The sequence below is a fragment of the Vespula vulgaris genome, chromosome 22 (genome assembly GCF_905475345.1).
Source record: "Vespula vulgaris chromosome 22, iyVesVulg1.1, whole genome shotgun sequence".
Taxonomy (NCBI): Eukaryota; Metazoa; Arthropoda; class Insecta; order Hymenoptera; family Vespidae; genus Vespula; species Vespula vulgaris.
Window position 1 is genome coordinate 2,515,001 of NC_066607.1, and position 22,603 is coordinate 2,537,603.

The 22,603-nt window shown below is 30.0% G+C and overlaps 1 protein-coding gene across 1 annotated transcript; it reads left to right on the forward strand.

The window, feature by feature from the left end:
• The first annotated feature begins 12,672 nt into the window (after window positions 1-12,672).
• On the forward strand, window positions 12,673-22,528 carry LOC127071559 (venom carboxylesterase-6-like). The gene is made up of 9 exons (XM_051010971.1): window positions 12,673-13,586; window positions 14,252-14,707; window positions 16,211-16,512; window positions 16,938-17,137; window positions 18,460-18,656; window positions 20,123-20,288; window positions 20,496-20,686; window positions 21,427-21,713; window positions 21,983-22,528. The coding sequence occupies exons 2-9, from the start codon at window positions 14,471-14,473 to the stop codon at window positions 22,191-22,193; spliced, it is 1,791 nt and encodes a 596-aa protein (XP_050866928.1). The 5' UTR covers window positions 12,673-13,586; window positions 14,252-14,470; the 3' UTR covers window positions 22,194-22,528.
• The last annotated feature ends 75 nt before the right edge of the window (window positions 22,529-22,603 follow it).

Here is a 22,603-nt window from a genome sequence, read left to right on the forward strand (position 1 = left end):
GTATTTTACTATTTAAGTAGAAACGTCGGGTGTAATAATATTTTAGCGGGTAGAGAAAAATTTTCTTTTCTTATTCTCGTTCTCGTTTGTTTTTTATTTGTTCGTTCTTTCGTTCGTTGTTTTTTCTTTTCTTTTTTTTTTTTTTTATAGATACCTTCAACGTATAAATGTTTCTGTTTGTTCGATGCAAATAATTGCATTGAAGAAACATAGAAAAATGGTAAAATTTCAATCTCTCTCCTGTCTTTCTCTCTACGATAATTTTTTTTTCTATATCATTCTCAGTGAGTGAAAAGAAAAAAATGAAATAGTATGTAACTACAAACACGAATAAACGTTTCGTTAAAGCTATTAGAAAGAAAAAAAGAAAAAGAAGAGCAACTTTTCTTATCGATAAGATATTTATTTATTTATTTATTTATTTAATCATTTATTTCTTTATTATAGATATTATTCGACAATAATCGTTCTTAACAATAGCTACGCCATTTTGAGAATTAATTACAATCCTCTAATAGTTAATTCGTTCTAATTCGTATTAATATATAAAAATGATAATACACTAAGCGAAGAAAATATGATTATTGGATTCGTCTTTGACTAACTCTTCATTTGCTTTTCAAGTTCGTGAAATTCTACAAGGTAGGGACATTCTTCGTTAGACCTTCGAAATACGACCGTTCGACCATCCGTTCGTCCATCCATCCATCCGTCCGTCTGTATTCCAGACGGCGTCCTTTATGACGATCGATTGTACCTACTACGCCGGTTGAACATTCGGAACATGATGGATTGCTATTTCTCTGGAGAGAGAGAGAGAAAGACAGAGAGAGAGAGAGAGAGAGAGAGAGAAAGAGAGAGAAAGAGAGAGAGAGAATTCAGGTATGGCGATGATCGTTATAAGAATTTCCTCAGCTTTTATTTCGAGTCACGAATTTTCTTTTGTAAACTACTACCTGAACATTTTTCTTTTTCTAGTGGGTCTGCTACGAAAATTTCATTCTCTTTGAAAAGTTTGTTTGAAAGGAAAGAAACAAAGAAAGAATTTTTCCACATACGGTTTTAAGTAATTTTTAACGCAAGTTTTTATTTTACAACATATGTAGAATATATTCGGAATATATGGAATATCACAGAGAATACATCTGTTGGATTTTCGATAATACGTTAATGTATTAATTATTAGTATTAATATATTGTATTAATAAAATATGTTTAATTATTAATAGGAATATGATATATTAATTATAATACAAACAATTTCATTTCTGATTTCCGGGAAAAGAAGAAAACGAAAGGAAAAAAGAAAAGTGATAAACAAGAAGAAATGTAAATAAAGATTCAATAAAACACTCTCAGGGATCAATATCTCATAAAATTATGGTGCTTTCGTTACTAATCGGATACACGAATCCCCATAGAATTAATATATCATATAATTATATATTACACACACACACACACATATATATATACACACAACAAGATCGATGTCAATCGCGTGATTAATTTAACTACATGAATTTATTTTCTAATAATTATTTTAATACGATGACAATCGAAATTAAAAATAGTTCTATTAGTTTTTGTATAACCTTCTCTCTCTCTCTCTCTCTCTCTCTCTCTCTCTCTCTCTCTCTCTCTCTCTCTCTCTCTCTCTCTCTTTCTCGAATAATTCGATTCAAGTTCGTGTAGGTCTTAATACACGTTAAATTCGAAATCCGGAAGTTGTCCTCGCGTATAACGTGAAATCTTTTTCGTGGTTTGGTCATGGGGGTTGAACGAACGACTAGTATATGGCTGAATGGCTAACGAGATCTTCTCTCGTTTCATAGGTATTAGGCACTTGCACGTGTAGAAACGTGTACACTCATAGATTATGTAGAATATGAAGACTAGGTATGTAGGTAGGTAGGTAGGTAGGTAGCTAGGTAGGTAGGTAGGATAATATACTAGAAACGCTAGAATAGAAATACATACGCTCGTTCCTGCTTAACAGTGGCGTATCTTTATTTCGTTTCAAAAATATCAACTATAACTCTACGATTCCTTTTTTTCCTTTTTTTTTCTTTTTGTTTTTTTTTTAATTACGTTTCATTTTTTTCTTTTCTTTTTCTACTTCTTCGATAAATCATATCGTCAATCAGTCTTGTTAAACATCGTATCCTGCATTAAATTAATTAATTTCTTTCTTTTTCTTTTTATTATCATCGATCGTTTGTTTGTTACGTCGACAATATCCAAGATTTAGGAACAAAAATTATTTCCTATCGGTCGGTCCAGTGTATTCTCGTAGATTCTTTTCTTTCTTTTTTCCTTTCGATATAGATTTACATCTATATAATATGGTTTTAATAAAATAAAATAACGATTAACGATCAATCGATATCAAAGATTTACCTCCGTCAATATTACAATCAAAAATACTTACATACAAATTATCTTTAAGATCGTACGAGTAAATTCATAAATAAATTATCCTTATAACACACGTAATTCGTACATTTTCTTTTAGATATTATTAGATCAAAAAAAAGAAAGAAAAAAGAAAGAAAAAAGAAAAGAAGAAAGAAAGAAAGAATAAAAAATGAACGTAGACTTAAGTCGAAAGAACGTCTCTTTTTTCCCGATGATAATTGAGATGGTAAAGACAAAAACGAGAAAAAAGAAAGATAAAAAATACGACTTACACATACACACCCATACAAAACCCATACAAACCCAAACACACATACATAAGCACATACACACACACACATAAAATAAAGAAGATAAGTATCGTGAAAACGTACGAGGTAAACGTTATGTAAACGAGGATTCAGAAAAATTTTCTTTGTATGTACGGCCCTGTAGAGACGCATATCGCAGGTAAGAGTATGCCCAATGGGTAGAGAGTAGTAGGTAGGTCGTGTAGATGCTTATGGAAGGTTACACGTGCTGCTTCGTTCTCCGAAAGGTCGCTCGATGGTACCAACGCTTTAGTATCGAGCAAGGACAACGGCCTGGTTTTCACCGGCCACGTAGAACACGCATATAGAAGTGGAATTCAAAGAGAGTGCTCTCGCCATTTGCGATCGAAAACAAAAAAAGAAAAAGAAAAAAAAGAAAGAGAGAAAGAGAAAGAGAAAGAGAGAGAGAGAGAGAGAGAGAGAGAGAGAGAGAGAGAGAGAGTAACGGCGAACAAGCGGATATCCAGGCAAAGGGAGCGATTCTCTTCTCTTTCTCTTCTCCCCCTGTATCCCTTTACTCCTCGTACCCCCTTCTCTCTCTATTCCGCAACCCCACCCCTCTGTTCACCTCTTCTTCTCTATGTACTCACGGGGTCGTTATCCCCTTTCGTATTTGGGTCACCGTTCGCTCCTGGGGCGCCTAACGCCCGATTTTTTAACACTCTCTTCCTTAGTTTCACTCATGGGAAAATTCCTCTTTCGATATTCTATTGGTTTTCTTCTTCTTCCTCTTCTTCTTCTTCTTCTTCTTCTTTTTCTTCTTCTTTTTCTTTTTTTTTCTTCCTTTTTTCTTTTTTTATTCTTCCATCGACGACTACTGCTAGTCTCTCGTTGGTATGTTATTTGTAAGAATAGGGATGCGGATGAGGATGGGGATGGGATAAAGAAGGATAAGGGAAAGTGTCTTCTTTGTTTTATTTTATTTTATTTTATTTTATTTTATTTTTTTTTCTTTTCTTTTCTTTTCTTTTCTTTTCTTTCACGAACGAATGCATCGTGACGATCTTCAACGACTCAAACGATTAATGACGCCATTTTTGATACTCTCCTTCCTTAGTTTCTTCCCATGGGAAAATTTCTCTTTCGATGTTTTATCTACTTTTTCTTTTTCTTTTTATTATTCGATGACGAGTTGTCGTGTTAGTGTGTTATCGATGAAGTGGGAACGAGGGGAACAAGGAAAAATGTTTTTACATTTTTCTTTTTTCACGAATGAATGCATCGTGACGCTATTGGAACGCCTAATCCTTGGTGAGAACATTTCTTGTTTCCATATTCTATTCGATTTGTTTTTTTTCTTAAATTTTTTCATCATTTACCGCAGATATATTATATTACAAGAAACATGGGAAAGTGTTTTTCTTTTTCTTTTTCTTTTTGCTTCTTTTTCCTTTTCACAAAGTGAATTCATTCCTCGACGTTCCTCGGGCATCCAAGACCAATTTTTTATTACTTTTTTATTACTCTTTTATTACTCTTTCTGTGTAGTTTCGCCATGTTAAAATTCCACGTTTGATTCCATTGAATCCTTTATTTTATTTTTTTTAAACTTTCTGATTCATCGTAGTTGTTATCGTAAAGAAAACGAAAAAATTCTTTTTATTTCAATTTTATGAATGATTTAGTTCTTTTTATTGTTGTTATTGTTATATCGTTTTTTTTTTTTTTTTAATATCTACCCTCAATAAATAATTTGCATAAATAATTACCTTTAATTTTTGTTAACGATATTATTATAACATTATTGTAAAAATGTTAATACAATTATCGACACACACACATACGCAAAATATATGTATCCATTTTAATTTACTTTTCCTTTATGCAATCTTATTTATTTCATTACGAAAGCAATACTATGAAAGAAATTGGAAAACATTGTCGAGGTTTTCCTTTTAACAATTAAATATCCACGATAATCTTGAATGTATATATGAATGTAATCTTGAATGCACCAAGAGTATATATATATACATATATCGATAATGTTATTTCCTTTCTTCGAGGTAGATAACTACGAAAAGTACATCGAAATTTCTTTAATCTGATAATGAGAGAGAAAGAGAGAGAAAGATGAAGATAGAGTTAGAGATAGACAGGTAGATAGATACAAAGAAATAGAAAAAGAAAGAAAAAAAAAAAGATGAAAGAGAGATAGAGAAGAAGTAAAAGTTCATTTGTAAAAACGAAACGAACTGTAATGGTTATCTTCGGGAAGGCTAATTATTTTTATCCATCTCATTCTTATCCGTTCTTCTAATTATACTCTTACCTTATTCCCTTTTCCTTAGATTCTAATTATACTCCTTTCTATACATCGGCAAACATTATCGCATAGTTTTCCATCTTCTACAATAAACTTAATCTTCGTAGAATTAGAGTAGACTCAACGATTATATCACTGCGTTCGTCGTTAAAGGCAAAATATAAATTAGGAAAAAGGAAAACAAAATTACAAATGAATTTTAAATGTCATTTTCGAAAATTAACTATCTTAACTATTCGAATCGAAACTTTAGAAATTTTTCCATCCGAGAGAATCGATGGTTCGTCGAACGTGAATGAAATTGATTCGGAAAAGGAAAAAACAAACATGAACGAACAAACAAATCAACAAGAATAAAATATAAATGAAACGATAATAAATGATGACGTACATACGAAAATTTCTTTGAATACATATGTACATACGTATGTACTATTTATGTATTATTACGTATATATTTCTTTGGTTTGTTCTGCGAAGTTAGAACGTATGAAAGCTTAGTATGTATCGATTTTTCACGGTCACATAATACCATATCTCTCTCTCTCTCTCTCTCTCTCTCTCTCTCTCTTTCTCTCCCATTGGAAAACTCATGGCGTGCATTAGAGTTTTTCTCTTGGGTTTGGAGGAGGGGAGGAAACGGAGGGAGTGGGGTGTGTCTTTTTTCCCCCATTGCTTTTCTCCTGTTCCTCCTATTCTCAATATCGACCCCGAGCTTAGGTATATTTTCTCGACCCAATACGAAGGGTCGATGTCCCCCTCCTTCCTCCCTCCTCCTCCTTCCTCCCTCCTCCTCTCCTCCCCTCCCACCGGATATTTCGACTGCCGGAAATCGTGGCTCACGGCACTCTCTCTTTCTTTCTCTCTCTTATTTTCTCTTTCTCTCTTTCTAAAGCGGCCACCAACACAATAGATTTTATTTCCAGGATGCCCCAATGTTTTTATTTATTCCACCTAAACCCCTCTTTACTCCTCCTTTTACCACCCACCACTAAACTAGACTTTCTTAATCCTTTTTCCTACCATATATGTATATTCTATCCTTTGATAATAATAATTTTATGATCACCAAAATTGCCAATGCGTGTTATCCTCTTTTCGTTCTTGTAATAGAATTGAAGAGAAAAAGAGAAAGGAAGAGAGAGAGAGAGAGAGAGAGAGAGAGAGAGAGAGAGAGAGAGAGAGAGAGAGAGAGAGAGAGAGAGAGAGAGAGGAAATGAAACGAAATGATCGGAAAATGATGTTAATTTTCTTTATTAAAAAAAGAAGAATTAGAATAAAATAAAATAAAGTAAAATAAATGCAGTCTATCGAGTTATTCTCGAAGAATGTAAATAAGTAAATAAATAAATAAATAAGTATAATATTTTCATTAAGAATATTACTGAAAAAGGGAAGATTGTTTAAAATTTATATACAATGCACATCCTATGTATCTTGAAGTTCGTAAAATTTTTGACAACTATCGAATTTAATAAGTCGACGACAATCGGTTGAAATAACTGGGACGATCAGAAGGAATTCGTGGCAAGTCGGTTCTCGAAAGGGGATCAAGAGGGTCCTCTCTAGAATTTTATCGGTTGCCACTGGCAACACGGCTCAAGTTGATTCTGTCGCTCTAGGCAAGATGCCGCGTATACACACATACACACACATAGATACAAATACATATGCATATATACGTATATACATAACAGCAGTGGCTTCTCCTTCTTTGGATAGCCATGTACGTATTTGTGTATTTATATATGTGTGTATGTATATATATATATACGCGCGTGTGTGTGTAGGTGGGTGTATATATATATATATGTAGGTATCTACGAAGAGAAAGTGAAAAATAAAAGGTCAGAAACGTGAAGCTGATCGACTTGTGGAAAAAAAAAGAAAAAAGAGAAACAACCCCTTTGTTTCATTACTTTGATATAACTTTGACTTTTTTCGCAACTTTCTTTATTTTTTTTTTGGGCTTCAAAAGAGAAAGAAGAAAAAAGTTGAAATCGAAAGAAAAATAAAACTGACAAACGAACGAACGAACAAACGTCGTAATTTAGTAAACATTCGTAAGGGAGACATTTTATAAGAAATATTTCTCATGATTTTGCGAGATTGTTTAAAGAAAAAAATGAAAAGAAACAGATTTTTATCTTTGTTTTTCGACACCATTGAACAACGCGGTTCGATTGGTAACTAAATATGATAAACATTTTTGATAGACACTTTTTCATATTACAAATGTTTACATATTTGTTTTATATCTACATATAAAACACATCTAAACACACTATTGTAATTTTGAGAAAAATGTTTGATATCTTTCGTTTTTTTGGAAAGAACATTTAATTCACATGTTTCTCGATAAATATCTGTTGATAAGAAATTCTCTACTCGTTGAAAAATTGAATATTTCGATCGATCGAATCGTCGAGTTTTATTAATCGAATATGAATTCTTAAAAAAAAAATCGATAACATGTTTCATCGAACAAACATTTCTCATTTATAAACAGAAACTTAAATGAAAGGATTCATTGCTTATAAAAAAATTTGTCAATTAATATATAATTATGATTATTAAGTTTATCATTATTAATATTTTCATCTCTCTCTTTCTTTTTTTTTCTTGATACATATATATATATATATATATATATATATATATATATATAGAATGCATAATGCAGAATGCAGATATATACATAAACACATACACACGTTTATCCAGCTGTCAAAAAATTTGAAAGGATTCTCTTTTGCACTGTGATTCAGCCGATATTTTCCGAATTATAGCTCGCAGATCGTAAAGTTTAATGGGCAAAACTAGTTATAGGATTTCGACGACGAGCCGATCGTCGAATGGACTCTTTAAAAATTCTGGTGCTTTATCGTCTATGGACGGTCTGTTAATAATTGAAGGCCAAGAACCCTCGTTTAACCTTTATTGCCTACGAAATTATACTATTTCCACGAAGTGCCTGTTTGCCGCTCACTCCGAGCATTCTTTCAAATTCGAAGATGGAGAGAGAGAGAGAGAGAGAGAGAGAAAGAGAGAAAATAAAAAAGAAAAAGAGAGAGAGAGAGAGAGAGAGAGAAAGGGAACAAACGAATTATTTTACAAGTTGCAACTTCGAACAAAAAACTGTCATTTTTTTCTTCTTTTTTTTTCTTTTTTCTAAATAATCATTCATCAAATATTATATATATATATAATATTTATATAATATCTTTATATAATCATGTTATATAAAATTAGAAAACGGGTCGGTCTTAATATGATATAACTTTATGATTGAATATATATATATATATGTGTGTGTATGTGTGTGTGTATGTAATGAAGAATCAGTTTATTTATTATTCTTAAAAAAACGTTTATAAAAAGAAATATTCTTTCAGGATATTTAATTATAACGAATATATTATTACAAAATAACTTTAATATATCAAATTTAATATATTTTTTTGCTGGCGAGATTTTTTTTTTCTTTAATCTTACAAGAATAATTATAATTTTTAAAGAAAATTGTTACGTATCCGTTTAGAATGCGTTACGTATTTCTTTTTATAACAAACAGATATAAACACCTATTACTAAGAAATGTTTCCATTTATTTTATTATCTAATTTATCATACTTTATTTTTCCAGCATTATTCGTCGGTGAAAATATCGGCGAACGTAAAACCGCAAGTCGCCAAATAAAATGGCGGTTTCTGAGGTCTCGTATTACGAGACCTTAAGAAGGAAAGATGGCGCCACTAGTTGGGTTGAAGAATCATGTACGATAATACTCTGTTCTCGGTTACGTAATACCACAGAAAAATTTAATTTCATTTTATTTTAATCATTTAAAAATCGTTATCTAATATCGTACATAGATATATTAACATATGTATTCATGTGTACGTGCATTACATAATAATACGTAAAGTACAAGCACACGTAGCATACATAGTAGTGTATAGTATTATTATTTTAAAATGAATAAAAAAATATATAAGTAGATATCTATATAGTTTTTCTTTCTTCCTTTTTTTTTCTTGTTCTTCTTTTCTTTTTCTTTGTTTTTTTTCTTTACGTTGTTCCCAATTGACTTTTTTTATCTATCGATTTTTTCTTCAATATCTTTTTTTTGTTTCCTTTCTTTTTTTTTTTTTGGACGATCAAAGATTAAAAAGTATTCTTAAAAATATCACAAGTTCTTGTATACATATAACTATTAAACACTTATATTTCATATCTAAGATAATATTGTATAATATTTGTTATTGAAAATTCTGATATTATTTATCGATTAATCTAAACAGTAAGTATAATATAACAAGATTTCATCTGAATTGCAACATTTAATTTTTAATAAAGAAAGGAAAAAACGATTTGTTTTAAAAAAAGCATTGTTTTATTTAATTCCTATAAAGAAAATATTTGATCGTTGTTATCGAACAAATCTTTCATGCATTGAATCATGTAATTATCTGTATGAAACAAATTAAAAAGAAATATTTATTAAAGACATCTAAAAAAAAAAGAAAGAAAAAAAATAACAAAAACTCATTCACATTATTTCTGAAGTAAACGCAAAGAAATAAAAAAAAAAACTAAGAAAAATTAAATCGAGTTTAACAAGTTTCTCAGATTAACAGAAGAAATTAAAAATCTTTACATATATATATATATATATATATATATATATATATATATATATGTATGTATATTATATATTAGAACTTACAGTATACAAGTGTTCGTTGTAACGATAAATCAGATGAATATGAAGATTATTATTGCAATAGAATTAATATCATAGTAATATCATTAATACGTGAATATTGTCCTAGTTCGAAACTACGCAATAAATGCAGTGGTCCCTTTTGGTTTAGATCTACAAAATGGCGTAGATTCGTACGGACGGCATCATGGTTCACCTTATTCCAGAGGGGTTGAAGCCCTATTCCACGAACCACAAAGCCACCCTTCACGAGGGGTGAGTCCTCGAACCCCTCGGTACGGTGAATTCGAAAGTAACATGGCGGCATAAGAGAAAGGAGGCGGGAGGAAGGAGGGAAGGGGGAGGGGAAGAGTAGAGAGAAACGTGAGGCGAATGGTCTCCCGGGAAATTTCTGGAAAATTACCTCGGTGTACCCAATATATATATACGCATATATATATACACACATATATCTTCCCCATGTTTTTATCGCCATCTATTGTGTTCTTTCCTTACTACTGAAAATTTCAATTAGTTTTACTAACTGAAATTTATCGATCGATCAAGTAATTAACATACGAAGGTATTGCAGGAATCTTCCTATACGATAATAGTTAAGTGATCGAGGCAGTCGACATAATCGCCATCTGTTGAGACAAGTAAGAAACATTTCGTTTTGCAACCTTATGTTTGAAGTAGATTTCTTTAAATACACACGTCGTAGATTATTTTATGAAGTTTATTTTATCGAGTTAACCTATAAATAATATCGGAGTTTGTATTATTTTATATTTGAGTAAACAGTAGTCGTTTTTTTTCTTAGTTTATTAAAAATTAGATCTATCTAGTATGTAACAAAGATAAGTAGGAAATAATAAATGCATATATTTTTTCATAATAATATAAATGAAGAAACTCGATCGAAATTTATATCTATTTTGATCGATACATTATTTATTGATGTGTAAGTAACTTTATACATTTTTATTATTCAGATATTTACACGTTATAGTTTCTATTGCCTTGAGAGCAAGGTATGTGAACGATGACGAGATTAATCACGGTTCATTGTGCATACACAGATACATACATATATATATATATATATATATATATATATATATATATATATATAAATATTAATGATTTCCGTAAGACTTACTTACATGTTATGAGATTTATCAAAGCGACGCATCGACATAGCGAATAAATTCTGCCCTTTGAATCAAGTGGGTGAACCGGTGTAGGTTATCACTGTCTTTATAATGTCCTGTTCTATGTCAATAAAAGTTGAAATTGTAGGTTGTTATTCGACCGTATAATGAAACAGAAACGTATAACCCAATTCCAACGAAAGAATTCTCGAAATAAAAGTGTTAAAAAAAATAGTTAACAAGGAAGAAAAGAAAAGAAATATAAAAAAAAAAAAAAAAAAATACACGTCATCGTGCAACGAAGTTAAACGATCGTTCGATCTCGTTAAAATGTATTAGAATATTTTATAAGTTCCTTTGAAATATGCGTTCCGCATGACGCGTTATAAATTGTGCAATCGAACGGGAATACTGCGTCTTTTCTACTCTTTTTTCTTTTTTTTTTTTTTTTCATTTTGTTTTTCTCATTTTCTTTTTTTCCTTATTACACTAAGACGTCTCCATTCCATCGAGTCGTGACATTTTCATTCATTTAATAATTAAATATTATTCTATGGTGAAATAACTATTGACACATTTCCCCAGTATCGAATTATCTATTCCACATCTAAGAACTTGGATCATTAATTTACATTGCTTAAGAATTCTAAAACGTTTTTATTATCATTCTTTCTCTTTCTTTCTCTCTCTCTCTCTCTCTCTCTCTCTTTTTTTTCTGTCAGAGAAACAAATTGCAAGGACTTTAAATCATCATCGGTATATAAAAAAAGAAATTATTCGTTAAGAATGAATGACGTCGATAATCGTAGCGAAGATATTTTATTCTCTCATCATCGTTATCCGATTGATTAAAAAAGCAATCAATACCTCATTAGAAATTATTCTATCCGTCATTTTTAATAACCGTTAGATATATTCCCGATAGAAAATCAAACGTATTTGTTCATTATCGCGACGGAGGATAACGTAAGAGCTTTATTGATCGATAGAAATTATTCATTTACGATCATCAATGAAAATCTCACGGTACCAGTTTATTCGTTTGCTTTACGAACTTGTTTCGAAATAAACGCGAGATTGAATTTAATGGCTAAACGTGTACTAGCAAAAAGAAAAAGAAAAAGAAAAAGAAAATAAATGAAAAATGAATGGCAAAAGAAAAAGGAAAAGTTTCGTATGGAAAAAAGGAAATTTCGACAATAAGGATAACAAAACAATTTGTTCTTCCTTCTAATTGCGATCGAACTAATCGATACAATAATTGTACGATCGATTAACGTCGTCTTTATCGAAATAAAAATGAAAAATAGAAAGAAAAAACGTTGTATCGAACATTGACATCAATTCCATAAGAAGTAATCACCTTCTTCTTTCTATTAGTATCGATTCTAATTAGTATCGATTTTAATTAATATCCAATCATACGATTAATTACGTTCATTCTTTTTCTTTTCGAGATTAATTCTAAGTTTAGATTCCAGTGACTATGAATGCGGAAAAAATGGTTTGTTTGAACATTGACATTTGTTGTCGTAATAAATATACATATATATATATATACATATATATATATGTGTATGTATGTATGTATGTATATTACTGTTCTCCTTGTGATTACCCAATCTAGTTAATATTCTATTGCAATATTTCTTTTATTCATCGAGTTCGGGAATAACCGGTATTTAGATATCTTCAAGAACGAGAATTATTCATTTACATGTGTATTAAATTCAAAGGAAAAACAGTTGTGATACCAGCTAGAACATTGAATTAGTGAATCAGACTAAAGGAATAAGAAAAAGAAGAGGAAGGAGAAGAAGAAGGAAAGAAAAGGATGGAAAATGAAAAAAGAAGAAAACTTCCCCGTGTATTTCGCGGAGTTCAACGTACTTCTTGGAAATCTTATTGAAGTCTTAACTAATTAAGTAGTTACCTTACGTACTTAACATATATTTATCAAGTTTTACGATTCTCGATAAAACTATATAGGTAGAGATAAAACATTGTAAACTTCGTCGATGTTTAATAACGTACGTAACAACGTAGATACGTTGATACGATGGATCAGGGAGGGAGGAAGGGGGGTGAGAGAGAGTGAAGAGGAAGAAAAAAATAAGAGAAAAAATGAAGAACAAGAAAAAGAAATAAGTAAAAAGATATGAAAAAAAAATGAAGAAGAAGAAGAAGAAGAAGAAGAAGGAGAAGAAGAAGCAAGGAAAAAAAAGGAAAAGGATAAAGGAGTAGCAGACGAAGAGGAAGACAAAAAAGAAGAAAACAACGACGCGATAAAAAATATTCGTAATAACGAGTATCGCGAGAAAGATAGAGATAGATAAATAGATAGATAGATAGATAGATAGATAGAGAAAGAGAGAGAGAGAGAGGAAGAAGGAAACGTTTCGCAAAAGTTATAATGGAAGGAGAAGAATGAGATATGGAATGGGCCGCAAAACGAACCGGACTGGACCGAACCGAAGTGTTAGTGTATTAGTATGTTTTAGATCCGTGCATCACGATTCGTATGGACGAATCACAACTCCTCTCTCTCGTAACCTAGGATATCCTCTCAGTCGTATTTAAACCATTGAGGATCGAACACCAAACGCAACTCTTCTCTTTACCAAAGTTTTCCACGGATTCGTAAAAGAAATATTTGTAATAAACGGCGTAAACAACGAGTCGATTAATTTTATAATAGTTAATCATCGTCATCTCGCAATCGTCTGGAACGGTAAGTAAATCGCATTGTCGATCTTATCGTACTTTCTGTTACGTTTTTCTTTCGATTTTTTTTTTTTAATCATTATTCTCTTCAATTCGCATAACGCGTTAACATTTCTATAATAGGGATTAACGTTTACATGCATTTGCAAATTTATGTTTGAATGGTTGGGTGTTGAAAGAAAAAAAAAAAGGGGAAAAGGAAAGAAGGAAAAGAAAAAGAACAAAATTCGAGTGCGAAGCCGAACGTCGCTTGATTTGACTTTCGATGTCACTGCAAACGAATTTATTTCTTTTTTCTTCGTTTCATTTCTTTTTCCTCTTACGTGTCTTCTCGTTTTACTTTTTTTTCCTTTTTTTCTTCAATTTTCTTTTTCTTTTTTTTTCTTTTTTTTTTTTAGATATTATATATCATTCCTCCACTTAATACTTTGCAAGTAGATAATTAAAAAAATTTACGAGCGTGCTCGCTATATAAATCGTCCTTTTTTTTTTCTTCTTCTTTTCTATTCAACACCACAATCGCCGGATGTTTTACTTTATCGAATATTCAATGTTTTCGTCAATCCTCTTATCAATTATTTATCGTATATCGATAAACTCTTTAATTGCTGCCTATTTTTCTACTTTATTTTCTTTTTTCTTTTTTTAAACTTCGTTATATTTCTTTCGCAGATATATCGTTATTTTGTCGTCAGGTGAATCATTTGTTTCCATGTTAAACGTCGTTTAACATCAACTATAAAAGTTTTCCTATTCGATTTGAGAAAAGAAAGGAAATCTAAAGTATATACACATATATATATATATATTGTATATATATATACGTATAACATACATAGATAGATTATATCGAGAGTGTCCCCGTTAAACTGCTTTCACCTCGTTTCGAAGATGTTGTCGAGTAATCGAAGGTATACCAACATGGTATGGACATTGGCGAGTTTACTTTGGCTGTTCGCCAATTTTATTACAATTTCTCTTTGTCAAGAAAAAGAGGAGTCGCCAAAAGTACAAATTAAAAATGGCACGTTGATCGGTTCGTTTATGATAACAAGGAACCAACGTAAATTCGCTGGATTCCGTGGTATACCATACGCATTACCACCACTTGGCAAACTCAGATTCGAAGTAAGTTCAAAATCATTTATGATAATCATTACTTTACAATAAACTTAATAATCGAATTGAATAATCAAAAAAGAAAATTATACCGCACGAAACGTTTCGTTACGAATTTGTTTCTATCTTTTTCCTTTTTTTTTTTTTGTTCTTCTTCTTCTATTATTTTTTCACTCTTTTCTCATATGTATCTTACACTTGTAGATATTATTTCGACTAGATATATGTGTATGAATATATGTATATATATATTTGTTTAAATTTATTTCTGTTTTTTTTTAATATATATATATATATATAAACTCTTTTTATTTAAGTACATTTTATCTGATAACGTAACGTTAAATTCCGTTGTATCGATTATTATAGATAATTTTAATTTTGGATATGACAATTTTATTATATAAGGCCTGATAAATTATTACAAAAGAAAAAGAAAAGGAAAAAGTTATCTCGAAATGTATTACATTTTTCAACGATCGGAAAACAGATTATTATTTCGAAGGCTCTATCTTCTACTAACGATTAAAAAAATAAATGCGACCAAAGTGGACGTATTGAAAGCATACAATGACCTTTCGAAAGGTCAACTCGCCGTTTACTGCGAGAAATCTCGTTTTTCTTCCTTTCCTTTCCTTTTTCTTTTTTTTGTTACTTTATTTACACATTTAGAGATATCTTTATTTTTCGACTAATAAGATTTTAAGTAATGATAATTTTTGTTTTTAACAATCTTCACTTTTAATGAGCAAATGATTTTTTTTGCTCTTACATCGAACGATGTACCGTCGACAGAAACTTTGCGAAAAGAAACTTGACAAATCCAAGGTTCGGTCGTTAACGACGTCGATATTATTTATCTTTCTCCTTTTTATGTTTCCTTTAACATTTCAAAATTTATTTTTCTTCCGGTATACTTATATATATATGTGTGTGTGTGTGTAAAACATAAAAATTTCATTCGCAAATTATTTAAATTTACCTTTCAAATATGGAAATCTGTCGTATATAATTAATTTCGAACGTTTCGAAATCCATGAGAATTTAAAAGTTAGTTTCGTTAATCTAAACTAAGACATTCACTTTTTCTCGAGATATCTTGTTAGCTATGTATTATACATAAATATGTATGTACATAAATAGTTATACGCAAGAACGTTAATTAAGAATGTCCACATGTATTGAATATATTTTGAAGAAATAAAAAATAGAAGAAATATCTATTTAACATAATACACGACGATCATCGATGTCGTTTGACGTATTCCGTTACTGATAAACTGGTTTCTGGTAATGTAATTTATGTACACGCACACACACAAATAAAAGTATATATATATATATATACGTATATAGTTTATAAAAAAAGATTTTTTATTTTTACAATCGTCGTATCTTTGTTTTATAAAATTTATAGTTTTATAATAATTATGTATTTACAAACACACACATATATATATACCTTATTTTTTATTATTGTTAACATTACTATTTAATTTTCTTTTCTATTAGCCACCACAACCGATGACCTCGTGGAAAGGTACGTTGGATGCACGGAATGATGCATCAATATGCACTCAAAGAAATATTTATACTCATCAAGAAGAAATCGTTGGTTCGGAGGATTGCCTTTATCTAAATGTTTATACACCTAAAGTACCTAACACAAACGAAGAAAAGAACCCTCGACATAATTTTCCCGTTATGGTTTGGTTCCATGGTGGTGGTTGGGTCACCGGTGCCGGTCATTCCGAGTTTTATGGACCTAAATTCTTTTTAGATCATGACGTTATTCTTGTTACGTTGAATTTCAGGTAAGAAAAAAAAGAAAAGAAAAGAAAGAAAAAAGAGAGAAGAGAATTACAAAAATTAAATAAGATCTTTTTCTCCAAAAATTTTTCTACGTTCAACTACGATCGTCTAACGCTATGAAATATATCACAATATTAGAATTATAATATTATGGATATATCATTAATATCTTAATATCCTATGATCATTAGAAATAATGAATTAAACGAAATAAATATATAAGAGGAAAGCTTCTTTCTTTTTCTCTGCTTTTCTTCTACATTTAAAAATATCTCTTAGAAAAATTTATTTTAAACGATCTCGAATTGAAAATGTGCGATATTCATTGTAGAATAATTTCTCTTGAAAGTGTTACAAGATTTGGATCAATTGGGATTAATTTGTTGAGACTAATTTTGTCGTTTTTTTGTTCTTTTTTTTTCATCAGACTTGGCCCACTGGGATTTTTAAGTACGGAGGATTTGATATCTCCTGGAAATCAAGGTTTAAAGGATCAGGTTCAAGTACTTCGATGGATTAACGAAAATATTGCTGCATTCGGTGGCGATCCGAACAGAGTGACAATTTTTGGTGAGAGTGCTGGTGGTGCAAGCGTTCATTATCACATGATGAGTAATCTCTCAAAAGGTAAGTTTAAAACAACGACAATATAAAAATAAAAAGATAAAGAACAAATTTTTCTTTGCGTTTAAAAAAAATGATAACAAATCCAAATGATGACTCAATCACAGCTCAATTTAGGATTCATTCGTGAGAACAGTTTTAAATGATCGACCAATGAATTTTCAAACAACTTTAACACTAAAGTTTTCACGAGTTATTTAAAAAAAAAAGAAAAGAAGTATCGCAGTCACTGGTCTAAAAAGAAAAAAAAAAATAAATAGATAAGAAAAGAAGAAGAAAAAAAAAACTACGTCACGTAAATAATGACGAATCGTAAATTCAAGTAGTCGTCTTCTTTTTCTGGTTTTTTTCCTTTCTTCTGTTAATTACGTACGTTGATAATTAATAAGAACCGGACGTAAATATCGCACTAAACGGAACTATCTTAGAACGTTGTTTTTTTCCGCGAACGTACGGCACGTTTTAAAGTAAAATTGATAATAATGGTAAATGAGAAAGATATCCAAATAAATTTTATCATATTCAAAGCAAAAATGCACATTCAATGCCAATTTTCTACGACATATTTTGCAAAACTACTGAGATCTGTTTTTTTTTTTCCACGAAACACAGTTCTTTTTGTATTTTTTATTTATTTATTTCTTGATTCATTGGGAACAAATGATAATTATTAATGACAATAAAAATAAAAATAAAAAATTGTTAAACAGTCAAATCCGTTTCACTTTACGCCATTATATCTATTCTATTCGTAATAATTAATAGTCATCGACGATTGCCATAGAAAAAATTAACGTTACGTAATGTGACTGTGTTTCAATTGAAAAAAGTTGCCCTGTTCATTAGCGATAAAAGAATGAAATGATTGAAGGAGGAAAGGAAAAAAGAAAAAAAGAAAGAAAAAGAAAGAAAATGTAAAAAGAAAAGAAAAACTCAATCCCATTTAGAATGCACGCTGTTACAATAGTTAGTTGTATTATTCAATAATTATACTATCGTTTCTGTTTTATTTGTAATAATTAGTGGTTATCGACGTTCGTTGTATGAAGAATCGATAATAGTAAAAAAGAAAAGAACTAATCACGATTTGTCGTTGTTTCGAATAAAAAAAAAAAAAGAAAAGAAAAGAAATAAAAAATTGCGTTGTTAATCGTCGTGAAAAAAGAATAACAATGAATAAGAAGGTCAAAGGAGAACGAAAAAAAAAACAAAAAACAAAAAATGCTAAAAGAGCATTTAAACCTCGAGAAAAATAAATAAATGTAAACGAACAAATAATTAATTGGAATGCAATTAAAATAAAATTATTCGTATGTTTCTAATAGGTCTATTCCAGCGTGCTATATCGCAAAGTGGCAACGCTCATTGTCCCTGGACCTTAACGAGACCTGGTGAAGCCAAAAAAAAGGCAGAAACTATCGGAAAACTTTTTAATTGTCCGACCGATGACTCGATGGCAATGATAAACTGTCTTAAAACGAAAGACGCGATCGACATTATTGGCACGGATCGAAAGTTTCAGGTAATTTTTCAAAATTTAACAATCGTTATCGTTGGATTATTTTAATAATCATCATTTATACTATTTATAGCAGTTATAATTAATTCATTATTACGAAGGATCGAAGAAACAAATAAATAATACGCTTCTATTTGATCAAATTTGATCTCTAAAGATTAATTAAACGTTTGATATTTTAAATACGATCCTAGAATAAATTGGAAAATGTCGTAAAATTGTTATCTTCGATCGAAAAGAAATATAGTAAAATAGTTATCTTCGATCGTCGGTCATTCACCGTATGTATCGTTAAACGAGTACTACTTTCTAAATCAGTATGAAAGAACTAACGTTCTAATACGTAGTTTCGTGTCTTAGGCATTAGATCGACGGGATCGACAGGATTGACCCATTGAATCGTAGATTAAGAATCTCTCGACGATCGTTACGTTATTGCGTTAGACTACGAAATAGATAACAGTAATCGTCCACGGTCTAACGATTACTTGGTTAATCTTAAAGTTCCGGTTAATAATAGTTAGGTGTTAGATTAGTAATCAGTTCAGATCAAAAGTGAAAAACAAAATTGGTCAGTTAAACAAGATTTAGTATTTTTTTCTTTCTTTCTTTCTTTCTTTATTTATTTATTTATTCTCTCTCTTTCTTTCTTTCTTTCTCTTTCCTCATATTTTTCTCTGATTAATCATTATATAAGTTTATCGTGTAAACCTTGCCAATGAAATGTTGTTGGCAGTAATATAATACACAATATTACGCTGATATAACACGTTCAGTTACGTGGTTTTATTATGTAACTATCTTCTATGTATCTCTTTCTCTCTCTCTCTCTCTCTCTCTCTCTCTCTCTCTCTATTTCTCTATTTCTCTATTTATTTTTCCTTCGTTTTCTGTTTCCTACTTTTGCCTATTTCCTCTATTTTTGCTATACTTATTCTTTTTTAATTTAATCTTACACGACTTTACCGTTTTACAAGTAATACCAATGACCTGGTTTGGTTTAGTTTCTTCTTTTTTTTTTATTATATAATAATTCTTTACTCATATAGATATTTAAAAATAGATATTTAAAAAACGCGTTTAGAAACGGAACGACAAACTTTCTTCATCCTTCATCCACGACTTAAATACACGGATTCTTCAAAGTCGTCATAAAATCAATTAACCATCACTAGTTACCCTTGACATCATACAACGTTCGTTTGCAACTTTTTTATTTTTTTTATCTTTAATACTTGGATAAATAATCGTTCGTACATATATATATATAAAGCTGTCGTACTGTATAAATATGACACAATTCTTGTATCTTAAAAAGTTATCCTATAGTTTTCTAATACATCAATTAGAATCGTTCATTTCTAATACACGTGAAAATTATTAAAAAAAAAGAAAAAGAAAACGAGCAAAAAGACAAAATATATAATGAAACGATCACAAATAATATAATCTAATCAAATTGATATTAGGAATTCGATTATTGTCCGATGATACCGTTCAGGCCAGTGATCGAGCCCGATCATTCAAATGCCTTTATTACCAAGGATCCCATTGTTAATACAAAAATTGGTGCAGTTTTGGATATACCATGGATGATAGGTGTTACTTCGGAGGAGGGATCTCTCAGAGTACCATGTAAGTATTATTTCCTTAGAGATTTTAGAGATCTTATAAAGATAGAAATGCTTTACATCGCGGTTGATTTCGTAAGGGAGATATATAAAGAGAGAGAAAAGAAAAAGAAAAATTATTAAAAAAAATATATATATATAGAAAAAAAAAGAAACAAAAGGAAGCATACTCTTTGAAGAACGTTACCGAACCGTGAATAATTGATTTCAGCGCTCTACGCTCTACACGATGGAGAACTGATCAAGAAAATGAACGATGATTTTCCGAACGTTGCACCATTGACCTTGTTACACGGTGAAACCTGTCCTGATCATTTGCGAGATATAATTAGTCATGCGATACGAGAATTTTATTTCAAGGGAAATCCTATAGATAATTCCACTCGTTTTCAAGTTATCGATGTAAGTATTTATGGAGTGTAAAATGCATGTTTCGTTTTGCGACACGGTATTATTTAAAGGAGAAAAAAAAGAAAAAAGAAAAAACAAGAAAAAAAAAAGGAATGGACTTTTTACATATACACTGGTTTTAACTTTAACACTTGTTGATGTTTGTTCTTTTTTTCTTTCCAATGAAAAAAGAAAAAGAAATAAATTATCAGAAACGATTATATATGTATATATATATATTTTTTTTTTATTTGTATTGCGAAACGAATTCATGAAATCTTTGGAGAGATTAAAAAATACAAAGAAAAAGGAAAAGAAAATAAAAAAGAATTAACACACATAAAGAATGCAATAAACAAGGACACTAAAGCATTATACGTGTCTTTAGAGTTTAGAAAATTTCTCAGGAAAATTTTTAAATTATCGTGACGTGCTAATAGAGCCGATTAAGATGATGTCATGAATTTGCCACGGGGCTTTTCCTTTTTCCTTGAAATAAAAAAAAAAAAAAAGTAATAATATACGTACGTGATTATTAATTATATATACAAATGTCTTTCCTGCATTTATAGCGATAAATTATTCATCTTAATATCCTTTATTAAAAAATATTGATAATATTTAATATAAAATCTTTCTATAATAACAATAATAATAATAATTATTCTTATTATCACATATATATTTTTTAATATCTATTTTTTAATCATAAATCGTAACTCTAATATTCTATATATTATATTATTTTTCAGATGTATAGCGATGCTTGGTTCAATCATTGTACTCGCACGTCGATTCGTGATTTTTACAGAACCCAATCGTCCCCAATTTATTATTATTATTTCTCTTACAAAGGTAGCGCCTCATTTAGCAAAATATTCGGCGATGATAGCATGGATTACGGTGTAACGCATGCCGACGATTTGCAATATTTATTTCCGGTTGGCGAACAATTATTTCCGGACGTTCCATTGTCCAAAGAGGATCATAAAATGATCGATATTATGACGCTACTTTGGTTCAATTTCGCTAAATCTGGGTAAGAGTTATATATCTTCCTATATAATTATTCTAATCTTCACGTTTAGACAAAATAATTAAAAAAAAAAAAAAAAATAAGAAAAAAGATGGCTAAATTATTAATTCAATCACATTAAATTATTATTATCTTTATAGTCGTCATCACGATTGATTATCAATTTCTAAAAAATATTAATGATGTGAAACGAATAAATAAATAAATAAATATACATAGGAAATATATGAAAATAAATATATATATATATATCTTTTTTGTTTTTCTTTTAGAAATCCCACGCCAGAAATAACAGAAACTATAACGGAAAAATGGAAACCAGTGAAGAGTGAGTCATTAGAATATTATCGTATAAGCAATTCAATTTTATCTATGTCGGACGATCTTCATCCAGAAAGAAGAAAGTTTTGGGATAATTTGCCGGAATGCATTAATCAGGATAACGCGAATAAGATACCCCATGGTATTAAAGAGGAATTATAAAATCGCGAGTTGTCGCGATCGATCTGTTGTCGCATTAGAAAATTATTAGAAAAGATATATGTAATTAAAACGAGACTGTATTTAACACGAATTGTTTCCGAATATTGTTAAAGGAAAATGTTTTATATATATACATATATATATATATATATATATATATATATATATATATATTATTAGAAATGGATATTTCTATTGGAATAGGAATTTTAAATGACTGAACATAGATTATTATAATACAATGAGGATCTCACTACGTGAGTTTAGTACTGTTCCGTCTGAGTTGATATAAATGTAGAAATAAAAAAAAAAAAAAAGAGAGAGAGAGAGAGAGAATGAAGGAAAAAGAAACATACATTATTATATAAATACGTACGTAGATGTAAAAATAAATATGAGCAATATAAATA